Below are 20,844 nucleotides of genomic sequence, written 5' to 3'. Positions count from 1 at the left end.
GATGTTTTCGTCAGTAAAAACATCTTTTGAGCATCCACTGCGTTCACCATCTTTGGTGCTCATTGCACCATGTCTAAACTTAACATACCAATACTTGATGATTGATTTTCCTGGGACAGTGTCTGGAAACTCGGTATCAAGCCAAGTTTTTGCCTCAACTGTATTTTTTCCCTTCAAAAAGCAATATTATATCAACACGCGAAACTCCTTTTTATCCAATTTTTTCACAATAACAAAAGTTGCTTTACTTAAAATGCTATAATTCAAAAACTAATGATCCGAGACCTATCAAATTTATACACGCATCTTTTGAGGGTTAGGGCTAACTAAATAACATATGGACTTAGTTCTAGTAGCTCCATCTATGTGTCAGGTCGGATACTTTTCAATTGACCTGTTATATCAATACCACAGAAGCAATATTGTAAGATAAATAAATCAATATATATTTCACTAATTAAAGTCACATTAAACTAAAGTTAGAACCAGAATAAATAGTAAAGAATAACCCAAAATAACTTCATGTGTTTTGACTTGCTTTAGTCTTCTCATTTTCCGCTTGTTGTTTAGTAACTAACTTTGTTTTGGATTTGTTAGATTCCTAGTTGGTTTGATCTTTTAGTCAATGTTTTAGTCATTAACTCCATATTTGTACTCATAAGATCAATTAGGCTTTATAGTATACTACTAAACCAATTTATCTGATTTTGGGACAAGTTAGTAGCATTTTCCGGCTAACCAGTACTGTTGATTTGATTTTGATTTTGGTTCTGCTATACTCAGCTTTTGGATTAACTTGATATGTGTTTTACATATTTCTCTTGAGAAGTTGGGTACCCTTAAAATGAAATAATTTGGATTCTTTTTCATTTCGCAGCAACGCAAAATTGGCATTGATACGTCTTCAACTGTAGTTTCCAGTCTCGAGTCTACTTATGCATTAAGTAGACTATCACTTGTACTCTTTCAATGGCTCTAGACAACGATGTTTCTTATTACAATGACAGAGGGGTCAGAAATGTATCAACTGCTGTTTATTTCATGGTTTAAATGAGATCAGGGTAAAATAAATAAATGCAGGGGGTTTCGATACATTAAATTGCGGAATACCAGCCAAAATAGGTTTATATATTGAAAAATATTGATAATACTTAAATCCTTGAAAATACTACGTATACTTTATGAATAGGATTAAAATACAGATTTCAAAATATATGTACTTTAGGATAAAAGAAATAAAAATATATGTTAATATAACTGACCATACGTTTTTGAAGATAAACTTCTAATTTTGTAATTTAAAAGTAATGGTTGAATAAAAATTAAAATTCCACTAGTCGATTCAATGTAATTCAATGTAATTAATTATTTGTAATCCTAGCAGTTTTTATTTTGTGAAAAAAATTATTTTTGTTAGTATACGCGATATCAGTTATACAGATTGCCTAATAATAACAAAAGAGGAACAAGCAACGCTATTACCCTAGCTCAACTCAACTCGACAGTACTGAAAGTTCAGTTCTACATTTAAATTATTTATATGAGCGGCTAGTAATGGGACTGCGTCATCAAAATTTGAAGAAAACTCATTGATGCACCCTTGTCTTGATAATCCACGTCGAAAATCATAATTATCGCATGAAGATGTTCACAAGTTAAGTCCATTTTTTCATCGAGACAAACTTTTCAAATCATTGTAAATAATGTGCTGCTCTAATGTGCTGAAATGGCAAAATGTTCGTTCAGTGATAAATATTAAACTTCCGATTGGATAATATTATAGAAATCATATGGAACCTACAAAACTTAGTATTACAAAGGCTCCAAATATAATTTAAATAAAAACTATTAATCACATATCGTATAATATAAATCAGCAATTCTTCAATAAATTTCACAAATCATTCAAATAAAGTGGACAATTAAAATTCTGCACTATTTATTAAATATCTATACCCCATTCAAAATAACAGTGAACTCACTTCACCAAGATATTTGATATACTGCCTGTCGAAATTTTTAAATTCGGTTTAGAATCAGATAATATGTTTCTACTCATTTTATTCCAGTTAAAAAAACATAATGCTATCTAATTTGTTCGAACATGTAACCGAATCAGCCTGCAAAAGTCGTCCGAGTGTCAAACGTCTATACAATTCTTCAAAATATTAATCATAATAGCCACAGGTTATAAATTGGCAAGAGTTGTTTCAGCGCTTTACTAAAATACAAAAACCTTGACTTGTCATTTACTTCGAACAGGAACGAGATAATTGAACCTCTCTAACCACCTCTCTAACCAGTAAAATTCGTTAGAGAGGTAAGCATTTTTAGTGCTTAATATTAAGTTGCTGCGGTTTTATTGAAAATAATTTTAGCGTGCTGCAGCTGCACCGAATATTAGTATGGGTACAACCACTGCAATATATCAAAAAATGAAATACAGAGTCTTGGATTCACCGAAAAGAAATCCGTCCTCATACGAAGCGGGTGACAAAGAATCAAGATTAACTTGATGTTAGCTCTATCAAAGATTAAATATGTGAAATGCATAAAAACAGTGAGTAACTTTTTCAATATAAACATAAATTAGTAATTGATTATATACTGAATTATTTCAGAAGAAACTGTTAGGCTGAAAAGTATCCATAGAAAACTTAGAGATATTTGAGGAATGTAGAGTATGACTTCATACACTATTGAGTAATATAGGATTTAAAACTTACAACCTTTTTCGAACGCAGTTTTTATAAAATGTTGATCTCTCTTAGAAATACTCTTCCACCATATTCTTCATTCGCATCTATACTCTAGGGTTCGACAGTGGTTAAAAAAAACATTTCGATACATAGTGGAACTAGAACCTTTTTCCAATTAATTAATAACTAATCAGTAATTCAATATACCTCAGGAGTTATTCAAATGACATGAAGAAATAACATGCTGCACTATTTCATAAATATTTATTTGTTTTCCTAGTTCCATTTCGTGGCCTTTGTATGATACGCATGTGAAATAACACGTGGCATTCCACCATTAACATCTAATAGGCTTCGTAGTAAAAATCATCACATTTATCACACAAGTCCGTCCGAAATAAACTTCACTGCCCATTCAAACATAAGAAAACGTCCGTCAAAAAGGAAACGAAAATTATATTTCCCATTCATAAAAAAAATCTGATACGAAACAATCATAATATCGTTTCCGCGAGAGCCATTTTGTCAAATCCGAAAGCCTCTGAATAAGGAACGACGGGTTCGTACGACGCCAAAGTTTCGCAACGCCAAAAATTGCCTTGACAACCGCGCTCGGTCTCCGAAGACTCGTTTAATAAATAATACAGCATCCTCCGCACCCCCGAGATCGTCGCCGGGTTTTTTACTAATTCAGTCATTTATAATTCAGCGACCCTTAATGTCCGAACTGGAAAGTTGGGTAATTAGGAAGGTATTTTGCAGTTTAATGGCATTGGGGAGTCTTCCTGGTAGCGGTAAGCCAAAAATAGGTTAAAAACGGATGTTTTATTGCAATATGAATTACTAATCAACATCAATTGATTAAATTAAGTGAAATATTTGATGAAAAAATATCTTAAACAAAGATTCTTAAACTTTTACTGAATGAACGAAACATCTACCAAATCCATCTATCTTGTGGAACCCCATATCGAACAATAACTAATCAAAGACATCTATTGAAAAAAAGAGTAAAATTGAAATTCAATCTTAACACTTATACCAAACACGTTCAACGTGTTTTAACGTGAATGAACTCTGAAATTGAATTCAAAGTTTTTTTGTATATACGTCATCAAGGTGTCTAATGTATTGCCTGCCGCAATTTGTAAATTCGTTTCAGAATCAGACAATATTTTCCATCTCATTTTATTCTAGTTAAAAAGAAACATAATGCTGTCTGATAAGTTCGAACGTGAAACCGAACTAGCCTGTCAAACGTACGCAAAATTATTCAAAATATTATAATTGCGAGTTATAAACCGGCAAACGTTGTTTTAGGGCTTTACTTTAATAAATTTCAAATCGCCACGGTTTTTAATGAAAATATTTTTAAAGTCCTGCAGCTGCACTGAATATTGCATAGAATATAGTACGGTCTCTAAAATATCACAAAAAATATAAATCAATATAACCTAAAATTCACCAAAAAGAAACCGTCTTTATGCGAAACGGGTGATGAATCAATATCAGGTTGATATTAGCTGCGTCAGAGTTCAAATATACGAGATGTATAAAAACAGTAAGTAGTTTTTTCAAGTGAAAAATAATTTAAAACAATTATTTCAGAGAGAATTGTTAGTCGAAGGAAAGATATGTAGCTATTTGAGGGAAGTTAGACATCCCTTCATACACTATTGAGTAATATAGGATTTAAGTGATATAAAGATAACCCACGAATGCGTTTAATGGAAATTGCAGACATTGCTTTTACAATTTCTAAAAACAGAAAAAAATCAAGGAAAAATTATTATATCAGTTTGTATATTTAGATGAGACGTGAATATTTCAGAATGGTACATTGGGTCACTCATGGCTTAATTGAGTTATGAAGAAACCACATTAAAGAATAAATTATTTCAAATTGTTGCTAGATAAATATAAATAAAATGTTCATTGCGTTTTCTTCAATTTACTTTTTTAAGAAAAAAGATATACAATAGATCAGATGGCTGAACAATATGGTCACATAGTATTACGACTTCCTCCTTACCACTGTATATTCAATCCAATAGAGTTGATATGGGGGGGGGAGTAGCAAAGACTTATTATAACAGACATTCCTGAGAGGGTGATGAGAGTGAAAAAAACTAAAGGTATGCACATAATTAATAGAATTTAACTATAGAAAATGGTATTGTAGGGCGTGAAAGATTTGTGTGTACAGATATGAGCATTTAGGTTATGTATGAGGAGTGAATGAAGTGAACAGTTTTGTATATATGGTAAATGCATTAAGCAGAAATCAGTGATTAATTTTATCAAGAATGGTGTACACAGGTAGTAGCAGAATAAAAAATACAGTAATATCAAGATGACTTGACAAGTAAACACACCATCGAAGGAAACAAGAGCTAGACGTAAAAAGGTAAATATGCTCTCGAATGAAAGTAAAACACATTACTTTGATATATTGATTTGATTTAGATATAATTCCCCCTGCAGGGGAATACCACTACATAAAAAAACGCGCCTAGAACTCTACCTCATGGGTGGTGTGGAAAAGAGTTCAATGTAAATATAATAAAACAACTCTAACCTACAAACTATTATACCTGTGTTCTTGATTTTAAGTAGTTTTAAGTCCTTCAATAATATATGCATTAGATATACTGTAATGTTAATATAAACTTAATATGTTTGATAGCATTTTTGTTCAATTATTTTATTTAAATTAGAATTTTGTTGTATGTCAAAGTCAAACTGAATTAAAACTCAGAGTTGATGCAGCAACATTGCGACATTTTGACGTCACAAATATAGATAACGTCTATACAAAATAACTTTGAATAGACTATACATATAGTCTATAAAAAAGAACAGTGAACTCACGTCATCAATATGTTTTATGTATTGCCTGTAGCAATTTGTAAATTCGTTGTAGAATAAGAACATATTTTCCTTCACATTGTATTCTAGTTAAAAAGAGATATAAGGCTGTCTGATACGTTTGAACATGTAACCAAATCAGTCTACTGAAGTCGTCCTGTTATCAAACATCAGAAACATTCGTCAAAATATTACGATATATAGGATATTTATACTAGTTAAGTTATTGCCTTCTATTTTTTGCATTTGAATACCGACAATATTCATTAAAAATCCTTTCCTATCCTTTCTCTTCATAATATACATTTTCACCAAATGATAACTTATATATACTTTGTACATAGTACTTGGCTTGTGAGTGGTTGCGATAACAAAGTCCTGTAAATACGCATTTGAGTGAATTTATCATGGTTTTTCCATGCTTACTGAGCATATAACATCTGGTAATTTTTTCTCATATCATCCTGTAAAAGTCAGATTGTATTTAGGGTCGTAAAATCGTTAGAAAGCCCAAAGAGATCCTTCTAATTTCATTTAGTATTTCCTGAAGCAGGTTGCAAGTTGCAAGTTCAATGTTGCTCAAATAAACTTTCAATAATGTCATTTTCTAGAAAAAGCATCTAGACTTGCCAAATTTGCAAACATTTAAGCAAAATAATCTAATTTTATTGTAGTATCCTGAGCAGTGGCAAGATTACTTATTTTTACTTATTCTATTACATTTATATCTAATTGCCTACCTACCTATTAAATAACTAAAAAGGTTTCTTGAATGAAATGTGTAAGTAATGTAGTGAGTGCGTAAAATTCACTGTAGAAACTCGAGTATTCTGATTACCACTCATTCAAATCAATATAACCAGTCAATTGGCAAAAGAGTTGCCCTTTAAATACTAGCTTAATAAATGAAATAATAGTAACCTAACGTAACCTATCAAAATATTCCATTAATACAACTAACAAAGACACTTCATAATTCCACAAATTGTGAAGTACAAAATTCAAAATATTGAATTATGATACAACAGGTTGATACTAACACTTTTTTAAATTCCCTCTTTACATTTCTTTAAATCTTATTTTGAATTTCCTCAAAGTTTATTTAATATGAGGAAATTCTCACAACTGAACTAATAAAACATTCAACATTTTTTACAATCACGTTAGGGCACTAAACCACTTTTAGAGTACAATAATGTATGTATTCAGAAAAATGTATTCAGAAAATACGTAACTCAAATAACAAGGAAATTAAGAAAACAGCATGTGAAATATATGACCTGTATTGGATGCCATTCAAAACATCTTGAAAGTATCTTCTTTAAAATCACATTACCTCTGCGTAGGTTATTAAGACAATCATACAAGCAACAATTGGACAATCAATACACTTTATAATTGCATGTAGTAACAAAATTAATATAATAGCAAGTGTAATTCCCCTTAAAAATTACAATATGTATATATAAGTGCAAGTGAATAGTTATCTTAAACCAACGTGTATATCATAATTTCGTAAATTATGAAATGGTCATCAAAATATTCAAACGACAGAACAACAAACAGACAAACAGAACAGGTACTAATTCTAATTATCAATTAACGTATTTAATAAATACGTTAAGCTGCATCAGGATATTCATATCACTTATCGTGTATTTTCATGTCAAACCAGGACCTTACATCAATTATACTATACATCAGAAAATTTTTACAAAAAATCAAAAACAATATATCTCCAATCAAATATATGAACACCATATATCATAAAATAAATAACACAAATTAAAAGACTTCGAAATCAAAACAATCAAATCAAACGGTTACCGAGGAAGACCCCTCTGAATAAAATAAGATAAAAGCGGTGGTTAGAGTGAAACCAGTCCTATTCTCTCGCACAAGACACCATCTTATGAATATCACATTGTATAAAATCAACATAACTCATTCTACACGAAACAACACAGCCGGAATAATAAAGCTATAAAAGTAACTTTTAATTTTAACAAAAATAGCAGGAAAGTATACTGTTTCGTAAAAAAACGAGTAACATGATTCAAACAATGATTTTATTTTTGCTTTAAAATTCATCAAATTTATTGAAAACCTAAAGAGTTAAGAACTATCAGTTAGTGGTGTGATAATATTGTGAATTATTTCATTAAATAGGCATCAAATTGACCTATTTATTTATCGAATTAAACCACCATAGAGTTCGGACATTTGCCCATATTATCACTTACTTTTAACTTTTTATCCAATTCAAAGCCATTTACCTATCAAAAATATATTAATAAATTTTTTTGCTTCTAAGGACCAAAATTGTCATCGCGTTATGTCACTATTTTTAGAAACGTCGGCAAAAAGTTGTTCTTCGAAATGTCCATCCATAAAGTTCTTATCAAAAAAAGTTATTTCCAAGAAATTTACCTGTCAAAATTTTAAGGCGCGAATTACTTTTTTATGCATGTAATATTTCCCGAAAAAACATTATCATATAATAACAAAAACTTACAATAAGTTGCCGTGGTGAGTCTGTCGATGGTGTCCTGCTTTAGTTTCGAGTTTTTCTTGCCCATTTCGATCGAAAACCTGTAAAAATTCCCGTCGACAAAACCCTTTTAATTCATCTACAGGGATCAGTAATTATTCCTGAGTGAGATTTGCGTACGAACCAACCGATGATACAACCCCTCTCGGACAATCGAAACCGAACTGAAAGCCAAGAAAATTCCTTCTAGGACTATTCGCCGTGATACGCGACGCTTGCGCCATCTGTCGGGCACGGAAGGCGGTCGCGAAAACAATTCTTGTCGTTCCAATGGTAAGTTTATTATTGCGCGCTCGCTGGCTGGCCAAGCCCAGAAGCGAGATAAAGGAAGGCCTCGCGAGTCTCCGGAATAAATATTTACGACCATGTTTGGAAAGATCATCCCGTAAATAATACCGGCATAAATGTTTTACCTCGATAAAGAAAAAAAACGATGAAAAACTGTATCTATAAGATACATAAATTTAATATTTCCAATATTTAAAATATATACATTTTACATCGATATATACGCCAAAAATTATTTTAAAAGTATTTGAATTAACTATTGTCAATATACCGAAATTAAAAAGGAACGCTAAAACAAATATTGATAACTGATACACAACGTAACAATTATCTAACCTAACTAACTAATTATCTAATCTAATCATATCAAGCAATGAAATATGTTTTCGGTAAAAAATATCAAGAATAAATAGAATGACGTGTCGGCCCTGAACAAAAGAAATCGTCCGTATACATAGAGGTTTTACTTAAATAGTCGAAATCGAGAAAATGTTTTGCGTGGTCCAACCAATAATGGCTCTGAGACCACTTTTTTTATTGGTTCATTTAAATTTCCCTACGAAAGCATTTAATTGCCCAATTTTTATAATCCGATTGTTTGTTTCAGTGGTTTGTTTAGGACGTCATTTTTGTGTGTCTGACATTGACTATGATCAGCATTATCTCAACCGAGAAAACAATTTCAACAAAGATGTTAAAAAAATACATCAGTACTAAATAAAATTATACTTCTAGATATTTCTAGATCAACAAGATGAGCTTGATTTTATAGACAAGTGGTTATTTTATTATATTGTTAATAGATCCTTAAGCTGTCTCTTTAACTCCTCGATTTTACCATAATAAGAGCACAGTAGTAATTTTGATATATATTATACATTTTAATTTTGTGTCGCCGTTCTTTGAAGTAATACTTTTTGGTATGTTTTCTCCATTCTGACGTATATCGTACAATTTAACGGTTTTAATGATCCGTTCCACAATTTTCACAATAACATGTAAAAATAATTATAACTTGTCTCAATACATTTTTGCGTTGAACAAGCAAGTAAAATATAAACAGACACAAACTTTTAGCTATGCTGCTCTGCTTTCAGAATGAGGCAACAAAAAGGTAGAAAATTTAATACATATTATTTAAATTGATAACACTAAAGAAGTTTGAAAAGGGGAAAAAGCGCTATAGACAATTTTGATTATATTTGCCAGTAGATATCTTATGTATTCATTTAGATTGCAGCCTTTCTTATATTCACATTTAATTATTTTTATTTATATATTTATATTTCTTTATTTTTTATTTATATTCATTATATACTTATATTTTTGCTTTATGATATTTTATAATATTTATATTTGTCCTCGACTAACGAAATGCTTTCCTATTAAAATATCTTCTTTACAGGTGCCTGTAATGATAATTTAAACTAACCAATGAAATTTAGCGAAATAACGTTCTCAGCGCCTTTCTGCTGAGACCATGCAAAACAATTCTGAAATTATTTATATTAAATTAACACTCTATATATTACTCTATGTCCTTATATCAACGAAATAGAACTTTTTTGGTCCTTATGTAAAAGATGTGAAATGTCCGACATATTAAAAAAATTGACATGCGATGCCGAACGAAACGGTTAAGTGACGCTTACGAATTCTCACTATTTAAAGAGAAAGCCGTCAAACTGGTTTCTATCCATATTTTTTGTTATATATAGTCTATCCAAATTGAAATATATAATTTATTGCCTTTTGCAATTTGTAAATTAGTATTAATTACAATATTTTCCTTCTCAATTTATACCAGTCAAAAAGAGATAAGTTGCCATGGGATAGTTTAGAACATACAGGCGACTCAGCCTGCATAAAACCGTTCGGTGGTCAATTGTCTTCGAAATTCTCTAACCTACAAACTATTATGGCTGATTAACAAACTACAGTTTCAGTCCTTCGATAGTATATGCATTAGAGGTACTATAACGTTAAAATAAATTATATTTTATAACATATTTATTTAATTATGTTATTTATATTAGAACGTTGTTATATAGCAAAGTTAAAATAAACTAAAATGTCATAAATTGAGATGGCGTAAGTTCACTGCTACTTTGGATAGGCTATAAATGGTTTAATTTGTTTTAATAAACATAATTTATAATAAACAATAAAAATAAATCAGTGTGTTAATCATTTAATTGAATTTGTTACTTGAACTCTAAATTTAATATCAATTATTAATATGAGTAGGCTTGGTCCGAAATGAAGAGCGAATCGCCCCCAATTCAAGAACATATATTAATAGTCGTATTGGCTGGCCTATAGATTAACATGAAACCCATATACTAATAAACGTTAATTATTTTTAGTCAGCACATTGGTATTAACATAAAACTGAATTTTGCCAATATTATGTTCCAGTAAAATTTGGTTGTCAACTCGAACATTTCCTTGCACCAATACACAGTAGTAACAATCGAAATAACACTACAATTTATAGAACCATTTATTGAAAAAAATCAGTACACTTTCAACAGACAAACTCATTACAAACTATCACTAAATATATCAATTTTGATAGAACAAAAACATTAGAGTTGTGGACTTTCTACTAAATGTCAGATAAAACTAAAATTTGACATTGGATATCAAATGTTAACAATCAACTATCGATTACAAAAGGTCACTCTTTAAACAATAATATATTACACACTAGTTTGTATACAATTTATTTTAAAATATAAATAACCTATAAACAAGAACAAATACTAAATAGAAAGACAAAGTCGAAAAGAGTAAATACAAATAAAGATTGAAGAAAATCAGCTATACTGTTCTTCAAGAAATAATGGGCTTGATTAATTTTAACTGGGTTTTAAAAAGGCTTTAAAAATAATGCGATGCATTTCCGGAAGTACCATAACGTAAGTTGGGGTGTGCTAGTTCATTCATTTGCAGTTTTTCTGTTCAGGTTTATTATTATTATCTGAGGCGCATAAAATAACGGTGTGCTGTCCACCACTTGATGCCCGCACCACTTTCCTGTCATTTATCTGTTTACCTTTAACCTGGGTAGGTTCGAAATAGTCATCTTCATCACCCATACCTAATTGTCCATTTGTACCCATTCCCCAAGCATGCAGCTGACCTAAAATAAAATTTTGTTTGTACCGTTTCTATGTGGAAAAAATTTAATCAAACTTACCATCTCCTGTTACCGCAAAAGATGTAGATGATCCACATGCAATATTAATAATTTTTTTGTCAGACAAAACTTTTACTTCTGTCAATATTTGGGCATCTTGACAATCTTTTCCTATTATCAGAAAACAACACATAAACATACAATCACATAAAATTCTATTTACACTTACCTAATCCTAATCTTCCATATTCCTTCCTACCTATAGCATATACCTTACCATCACTACTTAAAGCTACAGTATGGTGCTGACCACTTGATATATGGTCCCAATTATACTTAGAAAACTCTGGAGACTTCTTTGGAAAATATTCAGGTTCTGTGTTACTTAAACCTTGAACCAACAAATAGTCAGTATAATTTATACAAACGCCTATGCAATAAAATAACTTACCAATTTGATTGTAATTATTTAACCCAAACACATAGACATCATCCTTATCAACTACCTTGGCAAATGAACAATATGATCCAGCCCATATGTTATCAAAATGTAGTTTCAGGCTGGGTTTTACACTAATGGGTGCTGGATTTACCAATTTAACTAAAATATAAAAAAAAATAAAGTCAATAAACATCACAATGTCTATCAAACACATAAACAAAACACAAATGCCTACAATAACTGTTAAAAAATGATCAGACCTATATTTCCTTTACCAATACCATTCCTAGCATTTCTACTGCTGCCTCTGACTGATGTTCGACCTAATTGACCTTGTTCTGCACATCCACAGGTCAACACTTCACCATGATTGGTCAAAAACACTATATGATCGGCACCGGATGCTATTTTTACTACATGGTGATTCTTCAAGATTTCATATGGTAGACGCTCATTTCCTTTTAAGCTCATACCCATATTACCATGAGAATCCTTAAAAATTATATAGTCAAGTAACCAAAATATTCAAAAATAAATAAAAATTGATACTAACCCTAAAAGTACCCCAAGCAAACACACGTCCATCGTCTAACAAAGCTGCAGTATGAGAATCGCCAGCAGAAATTTGAATAACTTTCCCTGGTAGTTCTACTTCTCCAGCTGTGAATTCAGCATCTTCTTTTCCATCGGTCACCCTGCCCAATGCTCCTTCATCATTACATCCAAAAGTCAACACCTATTTTGATGTATATATTAATATAGAGAATTAGATAAACAATGTACTACAACTAACCTTTCCATCCTTTGTCAAACATACTGTATGCATGCCACCTGCGTATATATCAACAATTTCAGAACTTAAATTTACTAAAGCTGGTCTTGCTTTTTCCAAGACATCAGGGCCTAATCCTAATTGTCCAACATCTCCAGCCCCTGTTACTAATACTACTCCTTCAGTTGTACATTCAGGCAGTCTTACATTATCTAATGTAACTGAAAATAGAAGATTTTCACATTAAAATAACTTAAGAAGTACCGGAAACTGACAAACAATACATTATAAACATAATTATATAACTTACATTTTGTTCTTTTAGCTTTAGCAACGTCATTTGTGTGTGTATCAACAATTTTCCTTTTTGGTGCCATTCTTAGACCTTTAATACCGATGCACTTCACTAAACTAACAGGAGGGAAATAAATATTTAAGGTTGGAAATCTAAAGTCAGAAAACCCGCCAGATTGGCCTTGACATTGACATATGTCAATTGTTCTACTGATCATATATTTAAATATAAGCGACCATATATAATTATATATTTAAAATATGTATTACAGCTAGATATATACTACACTTATACAAAAATTAATTAAAAATTATAAAACCGTTGATATTTTGTTTAATATGTTGTACTAAATGATATGACTACTACAGATCATATATAAAATAGTTTTACAACGTGTTCCGTAAGCTCTTATAAAAAAGGTTATGCTTTTTAGTGCGTTAAAATAATCTGTAGTAAAGGATTTGCAGTGTAGTTTTGAATAAATGTCTGTAGATCATATATAAAATGACTATACAACGTGTTTAGTAAACCTTGATAAAAGAGAGGTTATGTTTTTTAGTGTTTTCAAATAATCTGCGTTAAGGGACTTACGGTGTAGTTTGGAAAAACTTTTTGTACGCCCATAATAGTCTCAGCATTAAATTCAGTAAAGATGGCTGTGCGTACACATTTTGAAAGTAAAAATGAAATAGGCGTTTTTGCAAAATTAACAAATGCTTATTGTTTAGCGAGTATTGGTGGTTCAGAAGTATTCTATAGGTAATATTTTGGATCAAGTTTATTTTGAATTGCACTTAATCATTTTGTTGTTAGTTATTCCACATCGTTTTTATAAAACTGTTATTACTCTAATTAAATTACTAATAAATAATATTGCACAATATATTTTTGTAGCACCTTCGAGTCAGAATTAGCAGAAACTATTCCAGTGATACATGCCTCATTGGCTGGATGTCGTATAGTTGGCAGGATGTGTGTTGGAAATAAAAATGGCCTCTTGGTTCCAAACTCCACATTTGATCAAGAATTGCAACAGTTAAGAAATGCACTCCCAGAATCTGTTAAAGTTCAGAGGGTTGAAGAAAGACTGTCGGCTTTAGGAAATGTTGTAGCTTGTAATGATTATGTAGCGCTAGTTCATCCAGATTTAGATAGAGTAAGTTGAACTTAAATAAGTCATTAAGTGATAGAGTAATATTAATATTTCATAGGAAACAGAAGAAATAATAGCAGATACATTAGGAGTTGAAGTATTTAGGCATACCATAGCTGGTAATGTTTTGGTAGGTTCTTACTGTGTCTTAAATAATAGAGGATGTCTAGTTCACCCAAACACAAGCATAGTAGACCAAGAGGAGCTTTCATCATTATTACAAGTGCCGTTAGTTGTAAGTAAATAATTATATTAAATAACAAAAAAAAAGTTTATACTGGGAATGTTATTGTTAATAATATCTTATCTTGTAGGCAGGAACAGTGAATTGTGGTAGTTCAGTCCTTGGAGCAGGCGTGGTTGTCAATGATTGGGTAGCGTTCACTGGAATGGACACAACATCAACAGAATTGGCAGTTGTGGAGTCAGTATTTAGACTAAATGAAGCTGAACCTAGTAAAATTACCTCAGAAATGAGAGCCAGCTTGATTGAAGGGTAACCAACAGATTGCTTTGCTTATTACTCATCACTCATTGACCTTTTGTTTTAGTATGTCATAAATTAAGATAACCAAAGTGTAAATATATATGGATTCTAACATAATATGGATCTTGGATAACTTGGATCTTCAAAATGGTACTACCCACGTGTCCGATTATCTAATTATCAATTAAACAGTTTATTTTATTAAATACAATGTTCTTTTGTCTTAACCTGCTACACACCTAAGCAAATAAAAAAACATTTTAAAACATATTTTTTTATTATATTACAAAAATATATAACCAAATATAAATGCTGTTAATAAGTGAATCATGCTGATTTTTGTAATCAATGGATTAAATTGTATATATAAAACATACTGTGAGTGTCATCATAAAAACATCTATGAAATGCTCATATTTAAATTAGGGATATATATATATATCTCTTAAAAACGAAGTGACGATTAATAATTAGGAAATTAATAAGCATCCACATACAAACAATACTTTTAATCTTACTTCTACAAGTAAAATTATATCCAATACTATACATAAAGCAAAAGAATAACAAATATATTTAGAAGAATTAGTAAAGTTAAAATTTTAACAAGAGAGTAGTTATTATTAGTAAAATTCGAGGAGGCTTTGACAAAAAGAAAGAAAATGCTAAATATTGGCAGTAATATACAATTAATTAAAGGATTGGTTTGTTGATTTTAATTTGTTTTGTCATAATTTATTGAAGATTGTAATATATAATGTTAACAATAATATTAGTCTGGGCATATAAATATATTTTTTAATTTTAAAATCATATTGCCATAATATTTATGTTAATTCTATTCTTGGCACTAGAATAATTTTAGATAAAATCGTTAACATTTCTATATTTCATAATGTTTGAAAGCTCAAATTTTTTATTAATCCTGTAAAACTTTTTCTAATAAATGTTTCATTAATACATGTTATTGAAGGAGAATTAGAAGGGGAGTATTTTTACTTATATATCTAAAAAGATTATAAAGTGTCTCCATTAATTATAAAAAATGTCATATACACAAATCGTTAAAATAAAGGATGACATTTGGCAATATGTTTATATTTGAAGCAATATTTTTTTTATATTAATAACATCTCTTTTAGTCCAGTGAAAGTGATCGCTTATGTAATGTTCTAGATCACTAGTCGATGAATTAACATGAAATTTGTACACATTTTTATTTTTCTTGTATCTGCTCTATACTGCTGATATCCCAACAACGAAAGACTTAAAATGGACTAGAAAGTGGAAAATACAGCTTAGTAGCTCCGAATCTGTCCATGTTAATTTTGCGGTTTAGGTGAAATAACAAAAACCTAATTATATCAGCCCGATTCCTCAAGCACAATCAGATTAACACCTCGACAAAATTGAGTTGATTGACTAAATTGGAAACATCATATTAGACACAAAGCAGAGCAGAATAGACCCAAAATCAAGCAAATATACTAGTTAGTCGGAAAATACCCTCAACTTGACCTAAAATCAAAGAGATTATTTTATCAATCATATTAGAGCCAGCCAAGCCAATTTGGGCCTATGGGGTTGCACTAAAATACCAAACCAACTAGTAACCCAACGCACCCAAAACAAAATTCTACGATTAATTACCATGCTTATCGCTACGTAATCCACGAAAAGCTGCAGCTGATGATCTCGAAATCAAATAGATATACGAAGTGACCTAATATTTCGCCTTAAGACATGAAATGCGGTTGCTAATCACAACAACGTGGAAGCTACAGCTACTATTGTCCGGTAGGAAGATTCAGAAGATTGAAGCGAACCAAACCACACGAACTTATTTAATGTATAAGAGTGTTCTTAATTTTAGCTTAAGTAGTTCAGTTTTATTGTAATTTAGGAAATACTTACTGATGTATTAATTCCGTACTCGCCCTCGCTTATGTATTAATTTATTAATTGGTAAAATAAGATTGTACTAAGCATTTTAAATGTAAGATGTAATTGATAAAAAAAGATTTTAACCGAAGAATGGTTTATATACTTTTTATTAGGGACATTTAACAAAGAGAGAAAAATCCAAATATTTTAGACTAATTCCTTATCACATTAAGGTAGGCAGACATAAAAAATTAATCTAAAATTTATGTTATTTATTATGCTACAATAATATATCACTAAATACAAACACTACTTGAATCGATTGCTAATCAGTTCTTTTGGATTCGTGCATGGTAGTAATAAAATTTTTGACCAATCGCCCCAAAATACCCACGTGAGCGCAGAACAAAGACACGCTCTGTATCCATATGTACAAGTAAGTATTCTCCCCCTGGAATTCCAAAAGATACGCCGGTAAAAGCCATGCCCCCTGAGCTATCAACCAAATTACCGAGAAAACCACCACCATTCTGGGGGAGAATTTAATCTGCCAGATACAAAGCGGCAAAAGGCCCATTATCCACACGAAGTATTGCGAAGTGACCACTTTGTTGTATATCACGAACACCACGGTCTCCGATAGTATGGCGAAATTCAAACAGTACCTGTTAAGGCCGAAATAAATCGAGAGGAACAACATCAATATCAACGAGGGTAAATTCATCAAGAGCGGTTGCCAGATGGTTATTGCCCAATAGTCGAATTTAATCCAAGCGGCTAGATACTGAAGGTAAAAGTACAACGAAAAGTTGTGCTTAAAATCGACCCTCATGAAATGATATATAAGCGATTCGTATAAGAATTGATATCCGTACAACCAGTAGAAAAGCCCCGTTAAAACCGCCAACGATACTGCGCTACCAAAAACGAACCTTAATTGATTGATATTGGGAATAATGTACCACAAATTCTCTCTTCGAAATATGGAAGTCTTCGTTTTCTCTATCTGATTCGAATATTTCTTCAAGAGATGTTTTTGTTTATTCTTAAGGTTTTTCCCGGAAACTATAGTCCTAGCAACTTGATGATCAACCTTGATATAATACGAAAACTCACTTAAATACATGTAATACGTTAAACTATAAATAACGGGATATAAGCGAAAATGTACCGAAAAACCGTGCAATAAACCGACGGCGAAGGGATTACTTTTTGTTTGTAGACAGTAGGCTGTGGAAATCACTAAAAAACAAGCTAAGGAGTCTGAATTTCCTCTAGTCGATATGGCCAGGGTCATTGGGTTGTAAAGCCATAAAAGCATAGCTCTGTGTCCCCAAAAAAATGCTTTTTCCTCGCCTGCCTTATTTGATTGATACTGGCACCACTCAGAAACATTGTGTTGAACCAATTTCCTAATTAAACAAGCTACCAATATATCTACTGTACAAAAAAATATTTTCCCAAAAGCTGGATGAAGGTAGATGTTTGGAGTCAAAAAATAAGCAATCAATGGGGAATACCTGAAAGTCTTCCGATTAAAAGGTGAATTATTTTCAACTACATGTCGTGCTGCATCAGTAAAAACTTTATAATCAATATCGGTATATTGTACATCAGACGATTGGTCATGCAATATGCCATAAAGAACCAAACACAATCTAATTATACTAGCACAAATAAGATGTGTAATAGTATTCCTATTAATAAATTTATATAATAAAGTTTGATGCATATTTTTTTTCATTTTCACTGGTTTGTAACTTAAATGCGAGTCTTTAATTCTGTGGCGGCTTTTTGCAGGCAGTTTTTGAAACCAGTAAATTCTTCCAAACAATTATTCTTGCTTAGATTATCATGCTTCAAAACACATGTAGCATATGTACTGGCTTGTTTACTGCACTTCCCAAAAATAGCTGGATAATATCTGAACCGATATTTAGCTTTAGCAACTGATTCCATCATTTGATTGCTTTGATGTTCAAAACCAAAAAGTAAGTATGAGAAAACTCTCAAGTAATATACTTCGAATAATGTTATGCAAAATTGTAGTTTTCTGAGGAAATAAATATCATTGCTTTATCTTATCTTCTTTCGCAGTATCAATTCCACCGCAAACGTAACTTTTCTCTTTCCATTTACGACAACATTCACGCATATCTTCTATAGCATACTGGCAAGCTGATTCTTGAAATTTATGTTCTGAAATGTCGCAGAATTATATAATTATTTTTAAACCATTCGATCAGGCTAATACCTTTTAAGCAAGCTTGAATCTTACAGGCAAATACTTTACAAGGATCAACCACAGGCATTAAAGTAAATAAAAAAATTAAGTATTATTTTTAACTTTATATCTGATAAAATTGAAGTTGTTGAGATATAAAATTATGACATAACCTAAAAATTAGTGATGGGAATAATCGAGCGAGACCCATCAAAACATTCGATTGTACCAAAATATTCTATAAGTAAAAAGTAGACTACTAAAAATAGTAAAAAGTAAAATAATTCATGAAGTAAAAATACACATTCTACGCGTTTTTGTGAATTCTTTGTTGTAGGGCAATTAGTTAATTCTAAATTATATTAATTTGGCAAGCCCCAATTCATGATTAATTTTGTAACAGTGTTAAATTATACAGTGTTTCCTTAGGTTTCTAGATTTCTCATATTTTTTATATCATATATTATTACCCTTACTGGGATCATTTTCCTTTGTCGGATTTTATACTCTTGTCCAGGACAATCACAAACTTAAATTTCTAACATGCCCCAACACGATTCGAACCCGCGGATATCGCAACAGCAGCAACAACTATACTTGTTTTGACTGATATTGTTTTATTATTAAATCATAGTATTTAAAAATTTCTAATAACTACCACTGCATCTTTTAGTAAACTTTCTTTCGTTTTATATAATTTATTATTATTCTTGTATAGTTTAGGTAAATTATCAGTAATCAATTAGCAGTAATCAATCAATTAATAACACCCATAAATGATTATTAAAAATAGATAGAATTCCTATAATCCACGATGTTAATAAGACGACAAAAATTAGTAATTATAAAAATAAAAACCAATAAGTTCCTTAAAAATTATTAATTTATTAATTCGATGTTTCCCAACATTACTACCAAGGTATATAATAATGAGTTATATCGACGGATTAATTAATACATTTCTAGTTTTTTTATAACGTACAGCTAACATTGATTGAAATACTACATAAAGAACAGAGTTGAAATATATATTTATAAAATTAAGAGATACGCAAATAAATAATTTCAATAGTTCAGTTATATCGACATTTTTAGGGGTTATGTCAGACATTTGTTAGCTTTATGCAATTTAAGTTATGTCTTTAAAATCCTGTATTTCTCCTTGTTACAACATATTTCGATCGACGAATCTCTTATATTTGGTGACTGTAAATAAAAATATATCTAGATGTTTATTCAAAAAAATTAATACTACCTATATAGTACAGCAAAAATATGCCTCGCATGAAGCAAATGCAAAGAAACAAACACAAGGCCCTATAGAAATATATAATGGGCCTCTAACACCACACATAAAAGCCGTAAAGGTGAGAATGATATGATTTTTTGATATAATATTCTATAAACATTATTTTAGTTATTTTCCCTGTCAAGTAGTATAATTGGAATTGTTGGACAACCCCTCTTGTATAAATCAGTTGTTTCAACAGGAAGTTTACCAATAATAATTGCTGGATATACCTTCATAGGCTTCTTTACATTTGTTACACCTATATTGTTACATTTTATTACAAAAAAATATGTCACCCAGTTAAATTATGATGAGGTCAAAGATACTTATATAGCAAAAACAGTAAACTTTTTCTGTATAACAGAAAAGGTAGAGGAATGTATTTGTAACACTTACTTCAGAACTAAAATAATATTTTTTAGACTGAATTTAAGGTAGATGATGTCAAGGTTCCAGATGTTCCCGGAATGTTCACATCAATGCATATAAAAGGTAAACCTTTATTTATGGACCCAAGAACGTTTGAAGAACCAGAACACTATAGGAGAATAATGGGTTACGATAAACCAATAGATTTCAAGTTATACGAAAATTCCGAAGAAAAAAAATGAGAGTTTTTGTAAATAGTAATTTGTTTCTATAATTTATAAAAATATAGATATTTGTTTCCAATAAGTTTTTATTTCATCAATTTTTTTAAAGAATACAGCATTATATGTGAAAATTGGATTAAATTCAAATCACTGTA

General features: G+C 30.7%; 6 protein-coding genes across 7 annotated transcripts in view; 2 read left to right on the top strand and 4 right to left on the bottom strand.

Moving 5' to 3' along the window:
- LOC143198427 (frequenin-2) overlaps nucleotides 1–8,261 on the bottom strand; it is a 170,903-nt gene extending 162,642 nt beyond the window's left edge. The window contains exon 1 of the mRNA XM_076407625.1: nucleotides 8,083–8,261. Coding sequence (XP_076263740.1) covers nucleotides 8,083–8,146 — 64 coding nt within the window. The 5' untranslated portion in view covers nucleotides 8,147–8,261. The remainder of the gene's footprint in view (nucleotides 1–8,082) is intronic.
- Nucleotides 1–14,965, top strand: part of eIF6 (eukaryotic translation initiation factor 6) — a 32,449-nt gene extending 17,484 nt beyond the window's left edge. Inside the window, exons 2-6 of the mRNA XM_076407623.1 lie at nucleotides 13,583–13,816; nucleotides 13,952–14,213; nucleotides 14,269–14,445; nucleotides 14,525–14,706; nucleotides 14,762–14,965. Coding sequence (XP_076263738.1) covers nucleotides 13,710–13,816; nucleotides 13,952–14,213; nucleotides 14,269–14,445; nucleotides 14,525–14,706; nucleotides 14,762–14,771 — 738 coding nt within the window. The 5' untranslated portion in view covers nucleotides 13,583–13,709 and the 3' untranslated portion in view covers nucleotides 14,772–14,965. The remainder of the gene's footprint in view (nucleotides 1–13,582; nucleotides 13,817–13,951; nucleotides 14,214–14,268; nucleotides 14,446–14,524; nucleotides 14,707–14,761) is intronic.
- On the bottom strand, nucleotides 10,897–13,225 carry Rcc1 (Regulator of chromosome condensation 1). 2 transcript variants are annotated; one of them, XM_076408553.1, is made up of 8 exons: nucleotides 13,073–13,225; nucleotides 12,784–12,983; nucleotides 12,544–12,726; nucleotides 12,251–12,482; nucleotides 12,000–12,149; nucleotides 11,778–11,939; nucleotides 11,609–11,719; nucleotides 10,897–11,551 (listed from the first exon to the last, which is right to left on the bottom strand). In XM_076408553.1, the coding sequence occupies exons 1-8, from the start codon at nucleotides 13,137–13,139 to the stop codon at nucleotides 11,352–11,354; spliced, it is 1,305 nt and encodes a 434-aa protein (XP_076264668.1). In that variant the 5' UTR covers nucleotides 13,140–13,225; the 3' UTR covers nucleotides 10,897–11,351. The 2 variants fall into 2 exon arrangements, with proteins under 2 accessions (XP_076264668.1, XP_076264669.1); XM_076408554.1 differs by having other exon boundaries at nucleotides 12,266–12,482.
- A 1,873-nt stretch (nucleotides 14,966–16,838) lies between the features above and the next one.
- PIG-M (Phosphatidylinositol glycan anchor biosynthesis class M) lies at nucleotides 16,839–18,773 on the bottom strand. The gene has a single exon (XM_076407607.1). It carries the CDS (start codon nucleotides 18,323–18,325, stop codon nucleotides 16,907–16,909), a length of 1,419 nt encoding a protein of 472 aa, XP_076263722.1. The 5' UTR covers nucleotides 18,326–18,773; the 3' UTR covers nucleotides 16,839–16,906.
- On the bottom strand, nucleotides 16,839–18,983 carry LOC143198430 (cx9C motif-containing protein 4). The gene is made up of 2 exons (XM_076407629.1): nucleotides 18,836–18,983; nucleotides 16,839–18,780 (listed from the first exon to the last, which is right to left on the bottom strand). The coding sequence occupies exons 1-2, from the start codon at nucleotides 18,891–18,893 to the stop codon at nucleotides 18,650–18,652; spliced, it is 189 nt and encodes a 62-aa protein (XP_076263744.1). The 5' UTR covers nucleotides 18,894–18,983; the 3' UTR covers nucleotides 16,839–18,649.
- Nucleotides 18,984–19,813: 830 nt separating this feature from the next.
- LOC143198426 (transmembrane protein 70 homolog, mitochondrial) lies at nucleotides 19,814–20,771 on the top strand. The gene is made up of 3 exons (XM_076407624.1): nucleotides 19,814–20,172; nucleotides 20,223–20,465; nucleotides 20,519–20,771. The coding sequence occupies exons 1-3, from the start codon at nucleotides 19,942–19,944 to the stop codon at nucleotides 20,705–20,707; spliced, it is 663 nt and encodes a 220-aa protein (XP_076263739.1). The 5' UTR covers nucleotides 19,814–19,941; the 3' UTR covers nucleotides 20,708–20,771.
- The last annotated feature ends 73 nt before the right edge of the window (nucleotides 20,772–20,844 follow it).

The sequence above is a fragment of the Rhynchophorus ferrugineus genome, unplaced genomic scaffold (genome assembly GCF_030347505.1).
Source record: "Rhynchophorus ferrugineus isolate W39M unplaced genomic scaffold, kcgeb_rfMv2 rfM6, whole genome shotgun sequence".
NCBI classification, from domain to species: domain Eukaryota; kingdom Metazoa; phylum Arthropoda; class Insecta; order Coleoptera; family Curculionidae; genus Rhynchophorus; species Rhynchophorus ferrugineus.
This window is presented reverse-complemented; position numbering and strand designations above follow the sequence as displayed.

Coding starts and splice junctions, on each gene's coding strand:
- Rcc1 (XM_076408553.1), bottom strand. CDS start 13,139: ATGGCACCAAAAAGGAAAATTGTTGATACACACACAAATGACGTTGCT. Junction 12,150..12,250: donor TATTGGTAAAGGAAATATAG/GTCTGATCATTT, acceptor TTTATATTTTAG/TTAAATTGGTAAATCCAGCA. Junction 11,552..11,608: donor TTTTGCGGTAACAGGAGATG/GTAAGTTTGATT, acceptor ATTTTATTTTAG/GTCAGCTGCATGCTTGGGGA.
- LOC143198430 (XM_076407629.1), bottom strand. CDS start 18,893: ATGCCTGTGGTTGATCCTTGTAAAGTATTTGCCTGTAAGATTCAAGCT. Junction 18,781..18,835: donor GATTCAAGCTTGCTTAAAAG/GTATTAGCCTGA, acceptor GCGACATTTCAG/AACATAAATTTCAAGAATCA.
- LOC143198426 (XM_076407624.1), top strand. CDS start 19,942: ATGTCTTTAAAATCCTGTATTTCTCCTTGTTACAACATATTTCGATCG. Junction 20,173..20,222: donor CACACATAAAAGCCGTAAAG/GTGAGAATGATA, acceptor ACATTATTTTAG/TTATTTTCCCTGTCAAGTAG. Junction 20,466..20,518: donor TTTTCTGTATAACAGAAAAG/GTAGAGGAATGT, acceptor AATATTTTTTAG/ACTGAATTTAAGGTAGATGA.
- PIG-M (XM_076407607.1), bottom strand. CDS start 18,325: ATGAAAAAAAATATGCATCAAACTTTATTATATAAATTTATTAATAGG.